Source organism: Scomber japonicus, chromosome 14 (assembly GCF_027409825.1).
Source record: "Scomber japonicus isolate fScoJap1 chromosome 14, fScoJap1.pri, whole genome shotgun sequence".
NCBI classification, from domain to species: Eukaryota; Metazoa; Chordata; class Actinopteri; order Scombriformes; family Scombridae; genus Scomber; species Scomber japonicus.
In genome coordinates, this window is record NC_070591.1 from 9,271,520 (window position 1) to 9,291,219 (window position 19,700).

The following is a 19,700-nucleotide window of genomic DNA, read 5'->3' on the forward strand; positions in this document are numbered from 1 at the left end:
TCTTTTCTTTTTTTTTTTTTACAGAGAATAAAAGCGAAGCGCTGCGTAAAAAGCGGCGGTGGCTCGGTGCTGCTGTGCAGCTGAGGATCCTTCAGCTGAATGGATTATCTCCTGAGCTTTGATGTCTCCTGGCCTCACCTCACAGGTGCTGGGAGCCGCTCGGCCTTTGCGTTACTTCCTTCCCCGCCGCCGTCCAAAAAACTGCACCTGAGGGAGCCCGGGTCTCCGCGTGCAGCACCCGGTGCTCCTGCAACACTGTGTTTTATGCATCATCGTTTTAATAAGCACCGACAACATCCCCGCAGATCCCCGCTCCCAATCCTGCCGGCTGAAGGGACAAAACTTTTCCCCCTCCTCTCCTCGCCGCCTAATCCCAGGCTTTACCAGCTCAGCATTAAGAAAATTCAACTGCAATTTGGGATTAGACAAAATACTCTTATTACAAAAGGTTGGTGCAACTTGATAACTTGATACTTGTTCAGGGGGTTTATCTCGGGGTCTTACATCGAGAGAAGAAGAGGAGGGAGAAGAAAAAAAAACAAGAAATGGAAGGGGAATATCAGAATAACCCGTCTCTTTTGTGTTGTGAGGGCCATATTTGTTGAATGGCCTTTTTGCATAATTTAACGGGGCCTGTGTGTGTTTGTGTGTGTGTGTGTGTGTGTGTGTTGAGAGGAGGGGTGATGGTATTTCGGTCAGACCCTCCACGGGCCCTCTGACTGCTCGGACTTCAGATGTGGTGGAAATAAAACGGTGCGTAAAAGTGTTTGACCTTCCAGTCAGCAGCCACGCAGCACAAATAAAAACCCTGCATTAATTATCCCCCTCCCACAAAAAAAGAAAAACCTTCAGAAAAACGTAACTTTACGTCGTCTTTTCCTTAATCACCTCCCATTCACACATTTAACTTAACTTCTGCGTTTGATTTTGCGCGTAAAAACAAAGATTTTCCTCATTTCTGTTACCATTAAGGTGCGTTTACGTGCGTTATTTGGTGCGTTCAAGTGCCCTTAACCTCCGAGCTGCATCACCACAGGCCTCCAGACACAACCTCAAACATACTTGTTCTCTTTTTTTTTTTGCTCCGCAGACTATTGATGTCTAAGTTTCTCTGTCAAAGTGCTCTCGTCGATGACTTTTAAGTCCCATCGGCCTCCTCTTTGATACCTCCTCCTCCACACACACACATAAAAATGTAATTTCCATCCCTCCAGTCTCTCTCTTTCTCTCTCTCTCCCTTTCTCTCCCTCCCTCTCTCTCTCTCTCTCTCTCTCTCTCCCTCCCTCTCTCTCTCTCTCTCTCTGTCTGAACATTAGCTCGCTTTCAGCTCAGGCCTCATTTACAGAAGTTGATGTTTTTTTTAGTTTTTTCTAGTTATTTATTTATTTGCAGAGATCCACAAAGAGAAGTGGAGCCGAGCTGCATCCTCTCGACCCTCACTGACACACAAGGCAGAAATGAGAAGACGAAGAAGAAGGAAAAAAAGCAGTTTGTTGTGTGTGATGAGTTAAAAACACATTAAAAACATCCGCATAAAGTGCAGATTTCATTCAGTGACCGCAGCTTCTTTTTTTCCTTTTTTTTTTTTTTTTTTTTGCTGTTGATGATTTTTTTCTTCTTCTTCTGTGGATTCTTTTTCTTCCGCAGTGAGTTGGAGGTCTATCCCTATTAAACTTTACGTCAACCATCCTCAAATGTAATTCTAAATGGGGATTAGACCTCATTAATATTCATGAGACTGGTGTGTGTGTGTGTGTGTGTGTGTGTGTGTAGTGAGAGAGAGAGAGAGGAGAGGAGAGGGGGGGGCGTATCACAATAAAAATCAAAATGTATAAATTTAACTTCTTTTTATTTTCTTTTTTTTTGAATGCATCACAGAGAGAAAGTGTCCGGATAAAACGCAGCTGAGTCTTCCTGTCAGGAGATGTTTGTTCTGTTTGTTTCTTCATAAACTATCATTCAGTTTTCAGCTTTCTGTCAAATTAAACTTAAAAGATTTTTTTTTTATATCCTCGGAACAAATGTGTTGTTTGATTTTTCTACATATTATTTCTCCTGAAACATTCTGGCATTATGATTTTTATTTTTATTGTATTTATAACAAACAATTCAATGTTTAAGATGAAATAGGACGAGATAAGAAGAGGGACAAAAAGCAGAAACACAAAAAATGAGTTTTTGCTTCTGCAGCTGAAAGAAAAACCCGTAGATTTAGTTTGACTTCTTCTTGTTAGTCGCTCCAAAAATACAACCAATGCTTCCTTTTCTTCTCTGCATTCAAACAGCAAAACAAATAATCAATTATTCCTGTAAAAAAATATGAATATATATCTTCTAAAGTCAATTTCTGCCTTTGCGCACTGAAGCACTTTCCTCCAGCAGGCCTGTGTGAAACATTTCCATCTTTTTAAAAAACCTCTCTGTGGTTTCGTCTAGGTCTCGGGACTGGGACCTGAGAGGAGGGAAGGAAGGAGGGAGGGAAGGAGGGAAGGAGGGAGTGAGGAGGGAGGGGGGGAGAATTGAGTGGGAGTGGGCTCTCCTGGATGCCACTGTGCGCCTATAGGCCGCCGCTGCCGTCCGTCAGCCGGGAGAGACGCACGGATTGGCTGCAGGAGGCGGATCCGCAGGTGTCCTCCGCTCATAGAGGCTTGGGGCGGAGAGAAGGTGATCAATCCCCCATCCGTCTCCATTAGAAATCACCTTAACACTCTGACAGACAACGACAAGCCCCCTGAAAGCAAATGAGTTTGATTTATTTGGCTGTAAAAACACCCGGAACCGCACCGAGGACTGTTTTCCTACCGCTGGATAATTTTACTGCTGCGCTCCTCTTGTGGGCCGAGAGCTCAGGAGAAGAAGGGAAGGAGGAAAAAACAAGGTAGCGTCGCTTTTTTTTTCTTTTCTCTTTTCTCTCTCTCTCTCTCTCACACACACACTCTTTCTCTCTCTCTCACACACACTAAACTAAACAATTCACGCGTTTTTGTTTTGGTGTTAATGCGCGTTTCTTTAGACCTACTTCCAGTCTCAGTTTGAAAGCGAGAAACTAAAACTATATGCATCAGTGAGACGAGAGCAGATGAGATAGAAAACTCACTTTTTTATAATTCAATCGTTGCATTCATCTTCTTTTTTTTTTAAACTGATACGTGGTGTGAATGATATCAATTCTCACCGCTGCACGTTTTGTGTGAATTGTGTATTTTTCAATTAATCCGCTTCAGCTTGAACTGGATAAAATGAAGTCAACTTCCTCCCACAGTAGATAATTTTCATATTTCTATTCCGATTCATCCATGTGTGGGTTTCTCTCACTCTCTCACTCTCTCTCTTTTTCTTTTTTTCTTTTTTTTTTTGGAGAGCAATTGGCCATTAAAACGTTTGAACCACTTAGTAGATAATTGGAGAGGCGTGTTTTTGGTTTTTTGTTAATTTATTTTGCTGATAAGAGCCCTTCTGAAACGCTCTCTCTCCCCGGAGGTCTAATCTAAATTCTAATTGAGTTCATTTGCACCGAGATCTCGTCTTTTCTCTCTCCGGCCTGGCAGAGCTGCTGCTTGCAGACGTCGGTGCTGGAGCCGCTGCAGCAATACACGTTTGGCTGGTTCAGGTTTGGTTTTTGGTCAGTTAGGAAACTCATTGTTAAAAATAATCTCCTCTTCACGTTGACTAATTGAATTCAAACTGCAGGGCTGTAACTCTGCACCGAGGAGTCACAATTAAAGATATGATCCAACTTTTTTTTTATCTTAAAACCTTGACCAAAAGACTCAAATCTCCTTTTTAATAAATGTCAGATGAATGTGTTAAATGTTAAATTAAGATATTAGTTTTAAATGTGATATTTTTCATCTTAAATTCAGTCTCTCTCTTATACTGAGAGAACCAAACACACATAAATGGATACTGCTTATAATTAAATAAGCTACTTAAAGGCACAGAGAGGCATTAAAAACCATAGTTGTACTTATATAGAAATAATAATTCACTGCTGATGTTATAATCTGTAGAAAATAAAGTAAAATTTGACCTTTTTTCCCCAGTAGTTTGGTTACTTTAACTCTGAGCGTCAAAATAACGAAGAGAAATGACACTAATTCTGATTTCTGCAGGAATAAAACTATTCAAACTAACTCCTCAGATCTTTATTTGACTTATTTAAAAAAAGAGGAATGATGTTAAATGTCTGCCGCTGGATTTTCTTTTTTCTCTCTCTCTCTCTATTAGAATGTGGGTTGAGTTAATTTGAGCAGAGAGCTGCAGGAGTCTTGTTGTGGTCAGAAAAACACACAAAGTTTGACGACCCGAAACAAACAGAATGAGCCAGAAGAGAAAAGACTTCACACCGGTGCAGCTGTGATTTTATACTTTATCAAATCACATCCATAATCCAGCTTTTTACGCACTGTGTGTGTGTGTGTGTGAGAGTGTATTAGTGTGTTAGTGTGTGTGCATAGGCCTACACACTCACATTCATATTGAACTCAGCTTTTATTCATGTTTCAACTTGCCTTTATTTCTTACCATTAACAACAATAATTCTGCTCTTTTTTACAACACAATGTCAAATTATTTTTCCTTTTTTTGACTTTTAATTGGTGAAATTTGCACCGTTTAAAAGCTTTTTTTTAAAAATACCAGAATTAATGATCTTATGGACATTCAAAGCTTTTACATGACATAATAGATGTAATTGATTTCAGTTTGAATTATTAATCACTGTATGAGGGGTCAAAGTGTTAGTGTGGTGTTAAAGAGAAGCTCAGACTGACTTTTGCATCTATTTATAACAAATGTTGGCAGCAGGAGGGAAAAAGTGAATGATAAATATAAAACAGAGACAGCACACAGGTAAATAAAAATATATATATATATATACCTTCAAGTAAATCAACACAAACAGTTTATTTTTACCAAAGCAGTGATTTATTGCAAATATTCAGGCATCATGAATCAGCTTTTTATACATTGTCTTCCCATTATCAGTAGTTTAATGTATATATTATGGATGTCTGTCAGTTTAAACAGGTGAATAAAATCCTGTTTGATAAATAGAAAAGCTTTCAGTGTGACTTCACTTTGCGGTTTGTTTTCTCCGCTGGAGGTTTTGAGTTGAAGCGGATTTGGCAGCCGGTTGACCCCCTAAAAGAAATCCATCATTTCTGAAGCGATTAAAATGTGCGTCTCTGTCTGTGGTTTTAATATCCAAGTGAAGTGCCAGTAAATTATCACCAGGATTTGTCAGCTTTAGTGTAATAACAGCTGTTCAATTTATAGTGTTTTCCTCACTTTGAATAAAGCTGGAATTTAGCTGGAAAGTGTCATTTTAACAGCTTAACATATAGAAATGGAATAAAACAGATCAGATAATTGGGGGATTTGGTGTTAAAGTCATTTAGATAGTTTTAAATGAGTTTCTTTTTTTAAATGTTGGTTGACAAAAATCATCTTCAGGCCTGTTTTCATGTTTTTAAGGATGCAAACTTTTTCGCAGTGACAGCTTGCTTTTGATATTCTGCGTGTTTTAAGACATTTCTCTCTCTCTCTGTGTGTGTGTGTGTGTGTGCAGTAACTTGGATCGGCCCCCTGTCCCGTCAAGCTGCAGCATCGGGGGAAACCGAACCACTGGCCTGAGCTGGGTGGAGCAGTGACCGCCTGTAGCATGATGTCCTACCTCAAACAGCCCCCCTACGGCGTCAATGGCCTGGGGCTGAGCGGCGCTGCCATGGACCTGCTGCACCCCTCAGTGGGCTACCCAGGTACACACACACACTAATACACACTAACACACACACTAATACAGCCTACACACACTTTTATAGCAGACACACACTTCTTAAAACGTAAATGCAGTTGCACAAAAACAGGAATAAAGTGGTCTGCATGAAGAGAATTAAGCTACTAAAAACTGAATGAATGTGTAATAATGATAATAGTAGTAATAATAATAATAGCCGTATAATAATAATATTCATAATCATAATCATAATAATAATAATAATAATGAGATTGTACAAGTGTGTTATTGGCTTATGTGCGAGTTTATCATAGTATAAAACTAAACTAGGTGTGACAAACATTTTTATTTAACTGAAATCTTAATAAAAGCTAGACTTCAGAATAAAAAAACTAACTATAATAAAAAATGAAATAATAATCTGCAGAAAATGTCATTTTAGTTTTTGTCTGTTTCGTTAAATGTATCAACAAGCATGAGGAAGTATACTGGTGTATGTTTATTGACAGTCGGATGTCTTATAAATATACAGACATTTATTATATATTTATATAATAAGTAAATAACTGTTTGTATTGTAGCCTAATAACTATTCTGAACTTGTTAAATATCGGCCCTGATAAATGTTATAATAAAACTGAAACGAGCAGTAAAATAAAATAGTCATGAAAAATACAAAACTACAATAACTCTGCTTATACGGACAAAAATAATGCTGCACATTTTTCAGAACAATACCAAAAAATACACTTTTAGGAAAAGCAAACGTGTTTGGTTTTTTGTTACGCAATTAAAGTGTGACGTTATTATATGTGCACATTCATGACAGCTTATTATGTGACTTGAAATGTCTGGGGCTTCTTTTTTTTTATTACATGCACTTTGCCTAATTTTAAAAAGTGAACATTTTAAAAGACATGTAGTTAATTAAACATTGGTAAAATAAAAGTGTAGGTTAAAAGTCAATCTGTATTCCTCCACGTCTGCAGGATAAGTTCAGTGATCACAAACATAGGCTAAATAATGAGGAAACGCGCTTTAATTTCACATAACTCCCTTTCATGTTTCAGTCTAGTTTTATATTTATTAACTAAAGATACATTGAAGTGTTTTTATTATGTTCCACCATGCACTGTAATGTTTCAGCAGACCTCACAGGCTGAGCAGAAACCTTTATAAACATCATATAAGCTGTTTCATTGTGTTTGGTCTCGCTTTGCTCCGCAGCGACTCCCAGGAAGCAGCGCAGGGAGCGGACCACCTTCACCCGCTCTCAGCTCGACGTGCTGGAGTCTCTGTTCGCTAAAACCCGCTACCCGGACATCTTCATGCGGGAGGAGGTGGCGCTGAAAATCAACCTGCCCGAGTCCAGAGTTCAGGCAAGGAATTAAAACATGTCTCCTTTTCTCATTTTCTCCTCCGTGTGTTCAGTTAAAGTGAGGAGACGTCCCCAAAACACACAAACCTACCGGGACCGACGGTCGACACTAACGTTAACCGGTAATACTGACGTTAATGGTTAACACTAACCGGTAACACTAACGTTAACCGGTAATACTAACGTTACTGGTCAACACTAACCGGTAATAGGCTACTAACGTTTTAAACCGGTAGCCTAATACTGACGTTAATGGTTAACACTAACCGGTAATACAAACGTTACTGGTCAACACTAACCGGTAATACCTTGACGTTAACCGGTAATACTGACGTTACTGGTCAACACTAACCTGTAATACTGACGTTAACCGGTAATACTCACCGTTAACATAAAAGTTAATTGTCAACACTAACGTTAACCAGTAATACTGACGTTACTGGTAATACTGACGTTACTGGTTAACACTAACCGTTAACTTAAACTAATGGGCAACACTAACCGGTAACACTGACGGTCCTAACCGTTAATATTAGTTAACGTCAACAGTCAACTCTTAAATGTTAACGTCAACGGTCGACATGTTTACCTACCGTGCACTCTGTGGACCAGAGAGGGGCAAACAGCGGCCCGGGGGCCAGATTCGGCCCTGCAGGCTAAACTATTTGTCTCTCTCTGATGAAAACTCTGACTTTTATAGCTTATGTCTAAACTTTTTACATATTTTTTCACAAATCTACAAAAAACAAAATAAACACAAGGCTCCTGTAAATCCCAGTTACTATATCTTTATCTAATCTTCCACACCAGCAGAGACGCTTAAACTGTCGTGCTATCTTAAATAAACCTTCCAGAAAATAAAGTTTTAATACTTAAATTCAGCAACTTTTGGCAGTAGAAGTGTTGATGCCATTCACCTTTTTAGATACAAACTTAACATAGCCTACATTTGTGTAATTTTAACACCAGTTTAAAAAACAACAACAACTGGCCCATCGTTGAAACTAACTGCTATAGAAGTTGGCAACTGTTGGTATTAAATGTATGCTATTAGCTAACAAACAGGCCTTTTTTGATACAAACATAACTTTACCATTAGAAGTTATAGTTATCCTGCTAAATGTAGCTTTCCATTAACATTATAATGCTATAATATTAATAACAAAACAGCATATTTAAAGCCAAGTTATAAATATTTAAACCAGCATATCAACTGTATAACTCCTTGCTAACATTAGCATTGATTAAGCTGATTTACAGGAAATTAATTAACATAGCATTATTGATTTACTTATTTTAAAAGTATACTAGTTAAGTTATTTCTTTGTTTATCACTCTCTAGAAGCAGATTTGTGTTTAAAATGATTTAAATCTTTGTCTGTGTCCTTGAAATCGATGGTTTATGTCCTAATTTGTGTATTGTGAGTGTCCTATCATGACCAAACCTGGACCATTTGTGTCATTTTAATACCAGTAATTACTCAAAACACTACTTTCTCCTTTTAATTTGACATAATTAAGCTGTTGTGATAATTTCAGGCCTGGCAGCTCCTGATTTCAGCCTTTTAAACCCCTTTTTAAGTGGATAAGAACGGGTGTATTTATTGATTAAGTGATCAATAACTGAAGCTTTGACAGGAGTGTTAAAATGATTACACTGGTTTGTTAATTATGATATTGGTAAAGTAGCTTTAATGTGTTGGGGGAAGCTGGATGTTGACTTATATAAGCTCTGTTTCTGGTTTATTTTGTACAACAATTCATTTTGGTGGCAAACGAGCACCCAACAGACCCCAGTGCATGTGAATTTAGTGTAAACAGAAATAAGTGGCACAATTATAGGCCTAAAGATACACCTTTTTTTTGAGAGTCTATTGAAAACAGTAGATTCTTTCATTATTATTTAATGCAATATAACTGAAGGCTGTGTAATCTGATCTGAAATATGGTAGCGAGGGTAATGAAGAGAGGCCAAGACTACTCCAGGAAATACTCCACAAACTCACTCACTGGTGTACTACCATGTTGAACAAATACTACTCTTCAGAGGCATTAGGGGGAAAACCAAGGCAAGCCTCTCTCTCTCTCTCTCTCTCTCTCTGACAATTTGAGTTATTCTCTGAATGTGTGTGTGAAACAAAATGCTCTACATGATCCTACCCTCTCGGTGCTCTAGAGTTACCCTACTGTGTGGTGAAACCCAATAGCCTGTTATCTTAGAGCCGTCTACCAGGTATGAAATTGGACCCCTGGCTGGTCCGAGCCAAGGGGCCGGGGTGGAAATGAACCTTGATGCCTAATAACCCACACTTTTCCTCCATAATGTACTCCCAGCATGACCCAGGAGTATTTTTTTCCTTTCTTTTTTTGGATGAAATGCTGTTATTTGTGTGTGTATGGTTGCTAACTGCTGGCTGTTGTTCTTGGTTTTTTAGGTGTGGTTCAAGAACCGGAGGGCCAAGTGTCGCCAGCAGCAGCAGAGCGGCAGCAGCGCCAAAGCCAGGCCGCCTAAGAAGAAGTCTTCTCCGGCCAGAGAGAGCACCGGATCGGAGAGCAGCGGCCAGTTCACGCCTCCCGCCGTCTCCAGCACGGGTTCGTCCTCGTCCTCGTCCTCCTCCACCAACCACACGGGCCCGGCGGCACTCAGCAGCACCTCTACCTCCATCAGCACAGTCTCCTCCATCTGGAGCCCCGCCATCTCCCCCGGAAACGCTCCCGCTCCAGCCGCGGCCCCTCTCCCAGAGCCCGGACCCCCTTCTAACGCCTCCTGTATGCAGCGCTCAATGTCAGGCACCGCCGCCGCCGCCACCTCCTACCCCATGTCCTACAACCAGACGCCGGGCTACGGCCAGGGCTACCCGACCCCCTCCAGCTCCTACTTCAGCGGCGTGGACTGTGGCTCCTACCTGGCTCCCATGCACTCCCACCACCACCCCCACCAGCTCAGCCCCATGACGGCCTCCTCCATGTCAGGCCACCCGCACCACCACATCAGCCAGTCGTCGGGCCACCACCACCATCACCACCACCACCAGGCCTACGGCGGCTCCGGCCTGGCCTTCAACTCCTCCGACTGCCTGGATTACAAAGAGCAGACTGCGGCCTCCTCGTGGAAGCTCAACTTTAACACCACAGACTGCTTGGACTACAAAGACCAGGCCTCCTGGAGGTTCCAAGTCTTGTGATCAGGCTTTTTTTCCCCCCTCCTCCTCCCTGCTTGTCTGCTCCCCTCATCTTTTTGTTTTCCCAGATTAGGTATTGCTTGTTTTTTGTTTTTGTTTTTTTGTTTTTTTTTAAAAAGACAAAAAGAGTTTATGAACCATAAGATAACAAGATAGCAGCAGGAATGCTTCGCAGCCTGACATTGTTTTTCCTCCTTCCCCTCTCTCTCGTCCTCCTTTTTAAAAATTTTAAATTAAGAAAAGAAAAAAAAGAAGAGAAACAGTCCCTCAAAGTCCTGTGAAGAGAACATGAAATCAGGAGCAGAAGAAGAATGGGTTTTTTAAACAACGCGCCCCCCCCTCCCTTCTTGGATGACCTTAAAGAAAACCAAACTGTTTTTTTTTCTTTCTTTTTTTTTTTAAATTTTCAACCAAACTCCTTTGACCACCAGCTCTCTGGCTCTCTGGATGGGAGGAATATTTTCCCCTCTGATGTACCGACAGGAACTGCCTGCATTGCCCCTCTTTACCTCCAACCCAATCAAAAAAAAAAAACACACAAAAAAACAAAAACAAACCCTGTATAGTTTTTATTTCTCAAAATTTGTTATTTTAGGATGACAGAGATTTTTAGTCAGCTACATCGAGGAGCTGAAATATGTAAATATGTATTTGGGTCAGTTACAGTGACCATGTTTAGTTGGTGTTTTTTCTGAATTTGAAATTGTTTATTACCACTTTGGGAGAAAAAAAAGAAGTTAAAAAAAAAGTGTATGTAAATCTTTCCAAATATTCCAAAGATAACAAAATTGGCCATAAAGTTCAGCTTTTATATTCATTGTTTTACTCAGCAATTTGAAATGTCTTTGGGGGGGAAATCTAAATCTAAAAATATAGATGCAGAAATATTCTGGCTACATTTTTTTTTGTTTTTCCGGATGATATATAGCCTATACATTTTCAAAGCAGACCTCCTCCTCTTCCTCCTCCTCCTCCTCCTCCTCTTGGGCATTGTCGTGATTATTGGACATGTTTGAACCGCAGCACTTGGCTTGATTATTGGAGTCAACATTTTTATTTTTTTCTGGAGAAAGAGAGGAAATGTGGATTTATAGCTCCAAAATGACAGTGAGATGTTGAATGTATCTTTAAGGCGACCACCCTTACATACATGTTCATCCAATAAAGATCCGTTAAGTCATATTTATCCTCCACAGTGGATTTCTGTCTGTTTTCAGTCCTAACAGGGAGTCAAATTGTTCTGTTTTTTCTTTCTTTCTTCCTTTTATTTATTTTTTTGTAGATACGTGTACACCAGCAAGTACAAACTCCTGTTTTCTCTCATTTGAACTAGTCACACTTTTATTTAAAAGCTTGTTTTTTTCTCTCTCTCCTAATTATAACAGGGGTAAATGCAAATTAGCCCATAATTAAAACAACCCGTGAACAGCGTGTAGGCCCCGCATTTCCATTTTAGAAGAGCAGACCAGTTTAATCCTCTCTGTCTCTCTCTCTGTCTTTAAATTGAAACACTAACATCTCTCCCCTCGCTTTAGGGGAGACCAAGTGTCTTATTTTAAACTGCGGCGTTAAAAAGCCTTAAATATTGAGCCGGGAGACATTTGATCGAGGCGTAATTGAATGCAGCGCTGTAATGGCGTGATAATTACTCCTGCGCCCTGAGTTGGTTTCTCCAAAAAATAACCTGCAGGAATTTCTCTGCCTCTGATGCGGTAATTACGTAGGTGGGGCAGGTTAGGGGGTCAGATGTAAGTGTGTGTGTGTGTGTGTGTGTGTGTGTGTGATGCTCGCAGGCATACAAGAAAGGGGGGGGAAGTTTTTTTTTTTTTTTTTTTAAATCGCGTCAGTTTTCTGGCAAGGTTGTTTTTGGACTGACAGTGAAGGCCACGCAGAAAGCAAAGGAGCCAATAGAATAAAAAAAAAAAAAAAAAAAAAAAAAAAAAAAAAAACAGGTTTCATGTTCATTAATTGGTGCAATCAAACACTGCCCTCGTGCAAATAAATTACGCCCCAAAAGAGCAGATTGTGCGCATTTTTTAAAAATGACGAAAGTGCAGTTTAGAGTGCATATTTAGATTAAGACACCACAAGAAAAGCTCATTTAACTTCTGCTTTAATTCTCTTCTGTTTTTTAATTAGGGCTGCAGAAATTATTTTCATTATTGATTAATCTGCTGGTCATTATCTGCATTTAATTTATTCATATTTTGTCAGGTTAACAATCCAAAACCCAAAGATGCGCAGTTTACTTAAAATGAGACGCATAAAAAAGTGGTACTAACAGGAAATAATCTAGTATTTTGTTGTTGTTTTTTGCTTGAAAAGTGACATAATAGCAGGGGATTAATTTCCTGTCTATTGTCCAATCGATTAATTGTTTCATCTCTGGCTCTATTATGAAATTATGATTAAAGCAGATTAAAGCATCCGTCCATCCACAAAAGGATTAACAGGTTAGGAAAGAAAGAGGCAAAGAAGGAAAGAAAGAAAGAAGGGGACATTTCTGCTGCGTTAAAGTTATCTTATCTTGTAGTTCATTTATATTCACATTAAATAATCTTAAAGTAAAATGTGTCAATTTGAACTAAAGGTGGTGGATTATTGTGATTTGTTTTGGGGTCAGAAGCCATAAATTTGAACGCTCACAAATACATTCACACTCACACAGTATATTTAGTGTATTGTTTTCTAACTTGTGTTCAATATTTGCTCTTTTTCTTGTGTAATATTACAGTTTAGCTTCTAAAAATCATCCAAACGAGACAGTCTAAGAGAAAGGAAACACTGCCATAGATCTCCCAAATCAAACTGATCAGATAATCACCCTGATCGATACATATTGGAGGAACCTCGCTGCCTGTTGGAGATCGTGTTTCAGCTGCAGCCGTCTCTCTCTCTCTCTCTCTCTCTCTCTCTCTCTCTCTCTCTCTCTCTCTATGTAAATGATGCTCGCAGCAGCTGAATAAATATCTGCAGACATTAAACATGTTTGCGCCAAGACTCGCAAACAGCGCAGCGAGCAGCGGCGGATTTGTTCGGATTTGCATCAAACAAACATTTGCGACCAATCTTGTGTGGATTGTTTAAGGAGTTTTTTTTTTTTTTTGTGGGGAGCCACAGGTCTCACACATGAGACAGCTGCTCACCTTCAAACACCGACTGAAACACACACACACACACACACAAAAAGAAGGAGAAAATGGGAAGAAAAAAAAGCGATGTAAGCGTTTCTGACAAAAGAGGAGATTATTAAATGTTTCCTGTGAGGATGTGAAGCTGCAGCTAACATGTCAGACACACATGCAGGAAATGTTTCTCTGCAGGCTTCAGGTTAGTTAACTGTACCTGCACAACAAACCCAAACAAATAAATAAAAGTTAGCTTTCACCAACAAATGTCTTGATTTAAGGATAAATGAAATAAGGATAAATGGAAAGCTGGAGAGGAGAGGAGAGAAGTAAAGGCCTTCAACCCTAGTCACAAGTAAAAGGAAAGTCTAATGTGAGAGATGTGGCTGATTAACATGCAGGAAGAAAACAAAAGACACATTTATGATCATCAGCCTCAAATATAGCTTTAAAATCTGAGTTATTTATAGTAAATGTTGTATCTGCTGCTCAGAATAAGTGAATAAATAAACTCTGATTTATATGTTTTGTTGCTTCTGCTGCTGTTTAGATTGAGGAGTTACAATTTTTCCAGATGTTAATGAAATGCTTAATAAAAAATACAATAACTCTGATTGATTAAGATGAATATGATCAAGACAGAGATCACTAATTAAGAGCTGAAATTCACTTTTCAACAAGGAGTTACATTACAAAAACACATTTCAACTATTAAACTAAGTAAATACTGTCTTATAGCTACTTTATCACATTCATGTCAACAGGCTGATGATATAGACTAATACAGCTTTATTTCTGATCAATTAAATGCTGAATTTTAACATTACAGCCAAACAAATTTAGCTTAATTTACTTCTAACTGCGTATTTCATTGCCACAAGAACTAAAACGACCCTAAACTTTAATCAGCGTACATCTCACTGTTAAATCCGACCCAATCTTCACCTGATCTCAGACACAAATGCTGACAGATAAACCATCTCGAACATACTGTATAGAAGTAATCATCGACTTTCTGTCAAGATGAAAACGATTATAAAAACAAAGACAGAGGTTAGAAAAGCTTTAAATCCAAATTCATCTTTTCCATCAGACTCCACGTTGTCTCAGACCCAACAAGTGCAAACGAGTAAATGTAAAATGTGACACAATATTCAGGATTTGTTTCATTTATCAGATAAAGCAGAAGAGTTTAAACATGTGGTGTTCGTCATCACGGCCTCGTCTGAACTGAACTGGAAGTTCAAGAGAAGAAGCAAGAACCGAGAAAAAGCTTCACGAGTGACTAAAACTAAGCATATAATCCTGTCAAATAGTTTATATGTTTGTTTAAAACACCTTATTTATGTGTAAGATTTTAGGTTAACAATGTGGAACCAGGATATAGCAGATATATTTTAGATAGTAAGTTAAAATAATGACATAATGACAGATAATACAATGTTTCTCCACTCAAAAATGTTACAATATATTATAGCAACTGACTAGCAATCAATATTTTGTTATATTGAGCAACTTAAAATGACCAAAAGCTACATTTAATCACTATTCTAATGTAAATTGTATTATTGCAAGTGTAGAAATGGTTAAAAGAGTCACTTATGGATACTTTAAGCTTTAAAATTAGGAGCTCAGATTGAACAATTATACAAAATCAGGATTTCAGCCTGTTTGTCTGATGCTGCATTCAGAGTCACGTCTGACATTTGACATTTAATTTAAAAAAAAAAGAAGGACACTGTTGGAGCAGTTCATCACTCTGACCTTGTGTGTGTGACGAGTGTTGTTTCAACCTGAGCTCGGGGGTCCGACGCCTTCATAGTTTGTTCAATAGGTCGATTGATTGCACCACTGTTGTCGACTGTTGACCTTTTGGCCTCTCGCCTTGCTCCAGTGAAAGGTGTCTGAATGTGGGTGGACTGGAAACTGTTGACATTTTGTTCACACTTGTCCAGGAAATGAACTGGAACCAGCGGCTGGACCGTTTTTGCATGAGCGGTTTGCGATTTCTATCTAGGAGAGACAGAGACAGACAGACAGATAGATAAAGAAGACAGAAACCGGAGTGATCCCTTCAGTATTTGATTTGTGTTTGTGAGGCCTCGATACGTCAAAAGTATGTGTGTGTGTGTGTGTGTGTGTGTGTGTGTGTGAGAGAGAGAGAGACACACAGAGAGAGAGAGAGATTCGAAGGACCAGCAGATGCACTGATAGCCTGCATGCTGGGACTGCTTTCTTGTCTTCTGTTTCCATGCAGGACAAGAAAAAAAAAAGAACAACACACACTCACACTTGTCTTTCATTGGCTGTCGACTGTCGCCAGACCTTGGCATCCTAGTGTGTTCATAGGCCGGTATGAGGAGTGAGAGGTGATACAGAGGAGGATTATATTTACCTGCGAGGTTAATCTGGGGTCAGCTGTACATGGGTGTAGTCCGGGCCATCGTCTCAAGTTTCATCACTTTTGTCTTTTTGGTTTTCTCTTTTTTTCTTCTTCTTCTTCTTCTTCTTCTTGCATCTTGTGTTGTTTACTGTCAAGTCTGGGCACATATAACTAGTGGGTTTATACAGGTACACACAATCTTAAAAAAGAAAAACACACACAACAAAGCCACCACCAAAAACCTCTTGAATCCGTCATCCAGACTCAAAAAAGAAGGTGAAGGTACCTTTGGTTCCTATGAGGGGATTTCACAGTTGAGTCCAGGCGACCAATACAGCCGAGCTGGTGGAGTGAAAGCAGCTTAGTCACCCCTGTGACACCAGGCGCTGAGAGCATTCATGAAATTCCTCGTGGGGTTTGCATACTGTAGGTTTAACTGAGCACACGGAGTCTCTCTGTAACATCGAGCTTCATCCATCCATCTTTGATTAGCACTGTCAGTTTGGATTGATTGACAATTAAATGTAGACTCTTAGAGTATAGTGATGTGGGGTTCATATAGAGAGATCTGTTCACTGTGGATGCGAACACGTACATACATCGTTCTCCTAAAAATGAGGCAATAAGACGCTCTGCTCTCTACACTCTGCCACACTGTGCAGAGTTTAGCACGTTAGCATCTTAGCATTTGCTAATTAGCACCAAACACAAACTAGTTTAGTTAAAAGCAAAGTATTGGGACACATTTAAACTTTGAAACTTATAATGGGAATCTTCAAAGTTATTCTAAATCATCCCATAATCTTTGAGATATTTAACTCTGGAGCAAAGTGGTCGACCAACTGGCGCTGCCATCCCTCGAGCCCTGTGAGTGTGGCTAAAAACAACACAAACAGGGGAGCACTAAAAGCCAATAATTTAGGTTATGCTACTCACTCACTCAAATATAAGTATGCTCCCTACGTGAGACTCAAAGATAGTTTTGGTGCCGACTGTCTCTTAAACCACTCAATTAACTGATCAGAGGGCCAAACTCCCAAAATCCAATATAGCTTTTTTTTAAACAGTGTATCAGTAAATTAAAGGATCTGAGACTTTTCTTTATCAGTGAAAACTTTTCTGAGGTCAGTGCAGCAGTCAAACACTTCCTTCCTTCGTTCTTTCCTTCTTTGAAGTAGCTGATGGGAAATCAGACAAGACTGGACCGGTGAAAGCGGTTCAGTCTGGACTTTGCCTCACCCTGTTTTTCCCGGACTGAACGACCCCCTTCTAAATCTAACTTTAGGTGATCGTTCTGTGTTTTCTGCACTCCTGATGATATCCTCACTTCCCTTTTCCCACTCCTTGAGAACCAGTTGTGTTGGGATAAGGAGGGATGCAGTGGAAAGGTATTTGAAGAGGGTTTGTATTATCTCATTTGGAAACGATGCGGAGGACCCTCGTCCCAAGTCACAACTTGTCTTTCCCTGCAGCCCTCTAGCACAAGGGAAGCTTAATGGAGACTTGTTGGCCTTCAGGCTTTAGTGTTTCCCCATCGAGGACGTCGTCTCCGTGTGTCAACAAATAACTGTCTGACGTGTTGGCTGCGTTTCCTCGTTCATTTAGTTTGCTCTTCATTGACGAAATCTTTCTCTCCGCATATGAAGCCAGAAGGAAGCAACTGAAAAAACGACGCCAATAAACTGACTGTCTGTGATGCTCTTTGTGGTTAATTTAAACCAAATCTAAACCCTATTCATGACCTTTGACCTTTAAAACATGCAGAAATAATCACAGCTGTTGACCTCTGCGGGGGAAAGAAAACATGACTTAACCAAACTCTGAAAAGTTAGTTAAGTTTCAAATAATAAAACTAGATTACGTTGTGCTGGCATTGGCTTTATGCCTCATTATTTATGTGTAAAAATAAACCATTTTCCTACTTTAAATAAAAATGTTAATGACTGTTTCCTCTGCCACAACCGGGACACATTTGATGGAGGTGACAAAACACTGATTTTACCATAAAGCATCATTATTACCACAAAATAAGGAAATATTAGTTTATATATTAGTAGTTTAGGTAATTGGGAAATGCATGGACAAATATATTGAACCCTTTTCTTTGTCATAAAGTCATTCACAGATGGAAAAATGTACAGTAGTGATGTTACCTATTTGGGGATCACTTACATAACTCCAATAACAGAAATAATAAGCATTATTTGGGCTTAAGGAAGGGAAAGTACTGAATAAAAAGTGCAATTAACATCAATTACAGATACAGAGCAAATAAAAATATATTGTATTGTTTTCTAAACGACGTTTCTGAGACCCACAGATCATCTGTGGCGGACGTCTGAAATCTGGTGTCAGTCCAAAATCAGAAGGAGAAAGGTGATAAAACAAAGATAAGTATGTTTTCTTTTAGCTGTTAGAGAGACTGAACAGAACATTATGCACATTTGACCGAAAGTCGACCGCAAATATAACATTTATCTTAACTTTTAGCCTCAGCTGAGTCATGATGTTTCTCTCTGATGGCAATCTGAGGCAAACAAATCTGGTTGTTGTGATCATAGAGAATCAAAATATATGTTTTGTCTCAGAGGCTTTTTCAAGAAGCAAAAACAGATTCAATACAGCAACACTGCACCATAATTAAGTACTTTTTCTTGATGAAACAATTGAGCTGTGATCCTTATGCAAAGTATTCACTGACATTGGAAACCATAACTCCACCATTCTGTAATTTTTCCTGGGAATAAGATCCTTCCAGTTACTCTCAGTTGTGAGTAAATGTGTCTCTTTGATGTATTTAACGGTACTGACATATGTGTCTATAATGTTTTAGGGATCTGACTCGTGGAGATGAGAGAAACAAACCTATAAAACATACAACCTCGCCCTGAGGGTGGAAGCAGTATCAGTCCAATCAGTGCCATCATTAGATGTGATAAGGCCTTCGCAGAAACACTGCACAGCTGTTGCACAGAGGAGAAAAAAAAGATAACCTGGATAATAGCAAGTGCTGGAGGCTTGATTCATTTCCAAATGTTAACAAGGCCGTTTCACAGCTCCAGCACGCCGCGCAGTATGTTAATACCACTAATAAGCCTATCTCTGCGAGTCATCTCGGATGGAAAAGATTTGAGCGTGAGGCGGTGTCTTACAATAAAGCTGCTGGCCACATTTTAAATGAAGCATAACTATTTATGATTTTACAAAGCTGACATAATTGCTTAAAGGGTAACTGAGGAGAGCATTTGGTCTCGTACTTTGTTTTCTGTTTTATGAAAGAAGAGATTTCACTGTTTGCATGTCAAAAAGGCTACTGTGTAGGCCATCAGAGAGATGGGAGGGACTCCTGCTCGGCTGTTAAGCAATTTTGCAGTTTTTTATTCAAGCTGTCAAGTCAAACAATCAGTAGATAATGCAGCCTTGGTTTGTAAATTATGAACGTGTCAAGAGATGCACTAAAGGCAACGACAGATGCCACTTATCTCCAGCAGCCTCTGCAGTGTGACTGTATCATCAGAAGGGAAATATAACATTTTGATGTTTACATAAGAGAAGTATTAGTATCAGTCAGAAATGTAATTCCTTTCACCCATCCCTCTCGCTGGGGATTGACTCCCAAAAAACATACAATGATTTTTTATTTTTTTTTAAAGCTAACAAAACAAAAAAAAAAGGAGCAGAAAAGCATCCTCGCTGATCTTCTGTCCATTTCCAACATCGCTTCTTGTATATTTTTTGGTGGAAATCCTCTTAGAATGCAAAGTAAATAGATTACGATACAGTGAGGGATTAGGGCTCGCACGGCGCTGTCAGATTAGTCGGTGAGCGCAGCGCGTCGACAGCTCTGACATGGCTATGGCTGCTGTTCAGGAAAAGGGCTCCGCGCGATGCT

The 19,700-nt window shown here is 39.4% G+C and overlaps 1 protein-coding gene across 5 annotated transcripts; it reads left to right on the forward strand.

The window, feature by feature from the left end:
* The first annotated feature begins 5,662 nt into the window (after nt 1–5,662).
* Nucleotides 5,663–10,300, forward strand: otx1 (orthodenticle homeobox 1). Of its 5 annotated transcripts, none has more exons than XM_053332896.1 (4): nt 5,663–5,759; nt 6,965–7,116; nt 9,551–9,723; nt 9,784–10,300. In XM_053332896.1, exons 1-4 carry the CDS (start codon nt 5,663–5,665, stop codon nt 10,298–10,300), a joined length of 939 nt encoding a protein of 312 aa, XP_053188871.1. The 5 variants fall into 5 exon arrangements, with proteins under 5 accessions (XP_053188871.1, XP_053188869.1, XP_053188870.1 ...); XM_053332894.1 differs by having other exon boundaries at nt 9,551–9,717; nt 9,763–10,300; XM_053332895.1 differs by having other exon boundaries at nt 9,551–9,711; nt 9,766–10,300.
* The last annotated feature ends 9,400 nt before the right edge of the window (nt 10,301–19,700 follow it).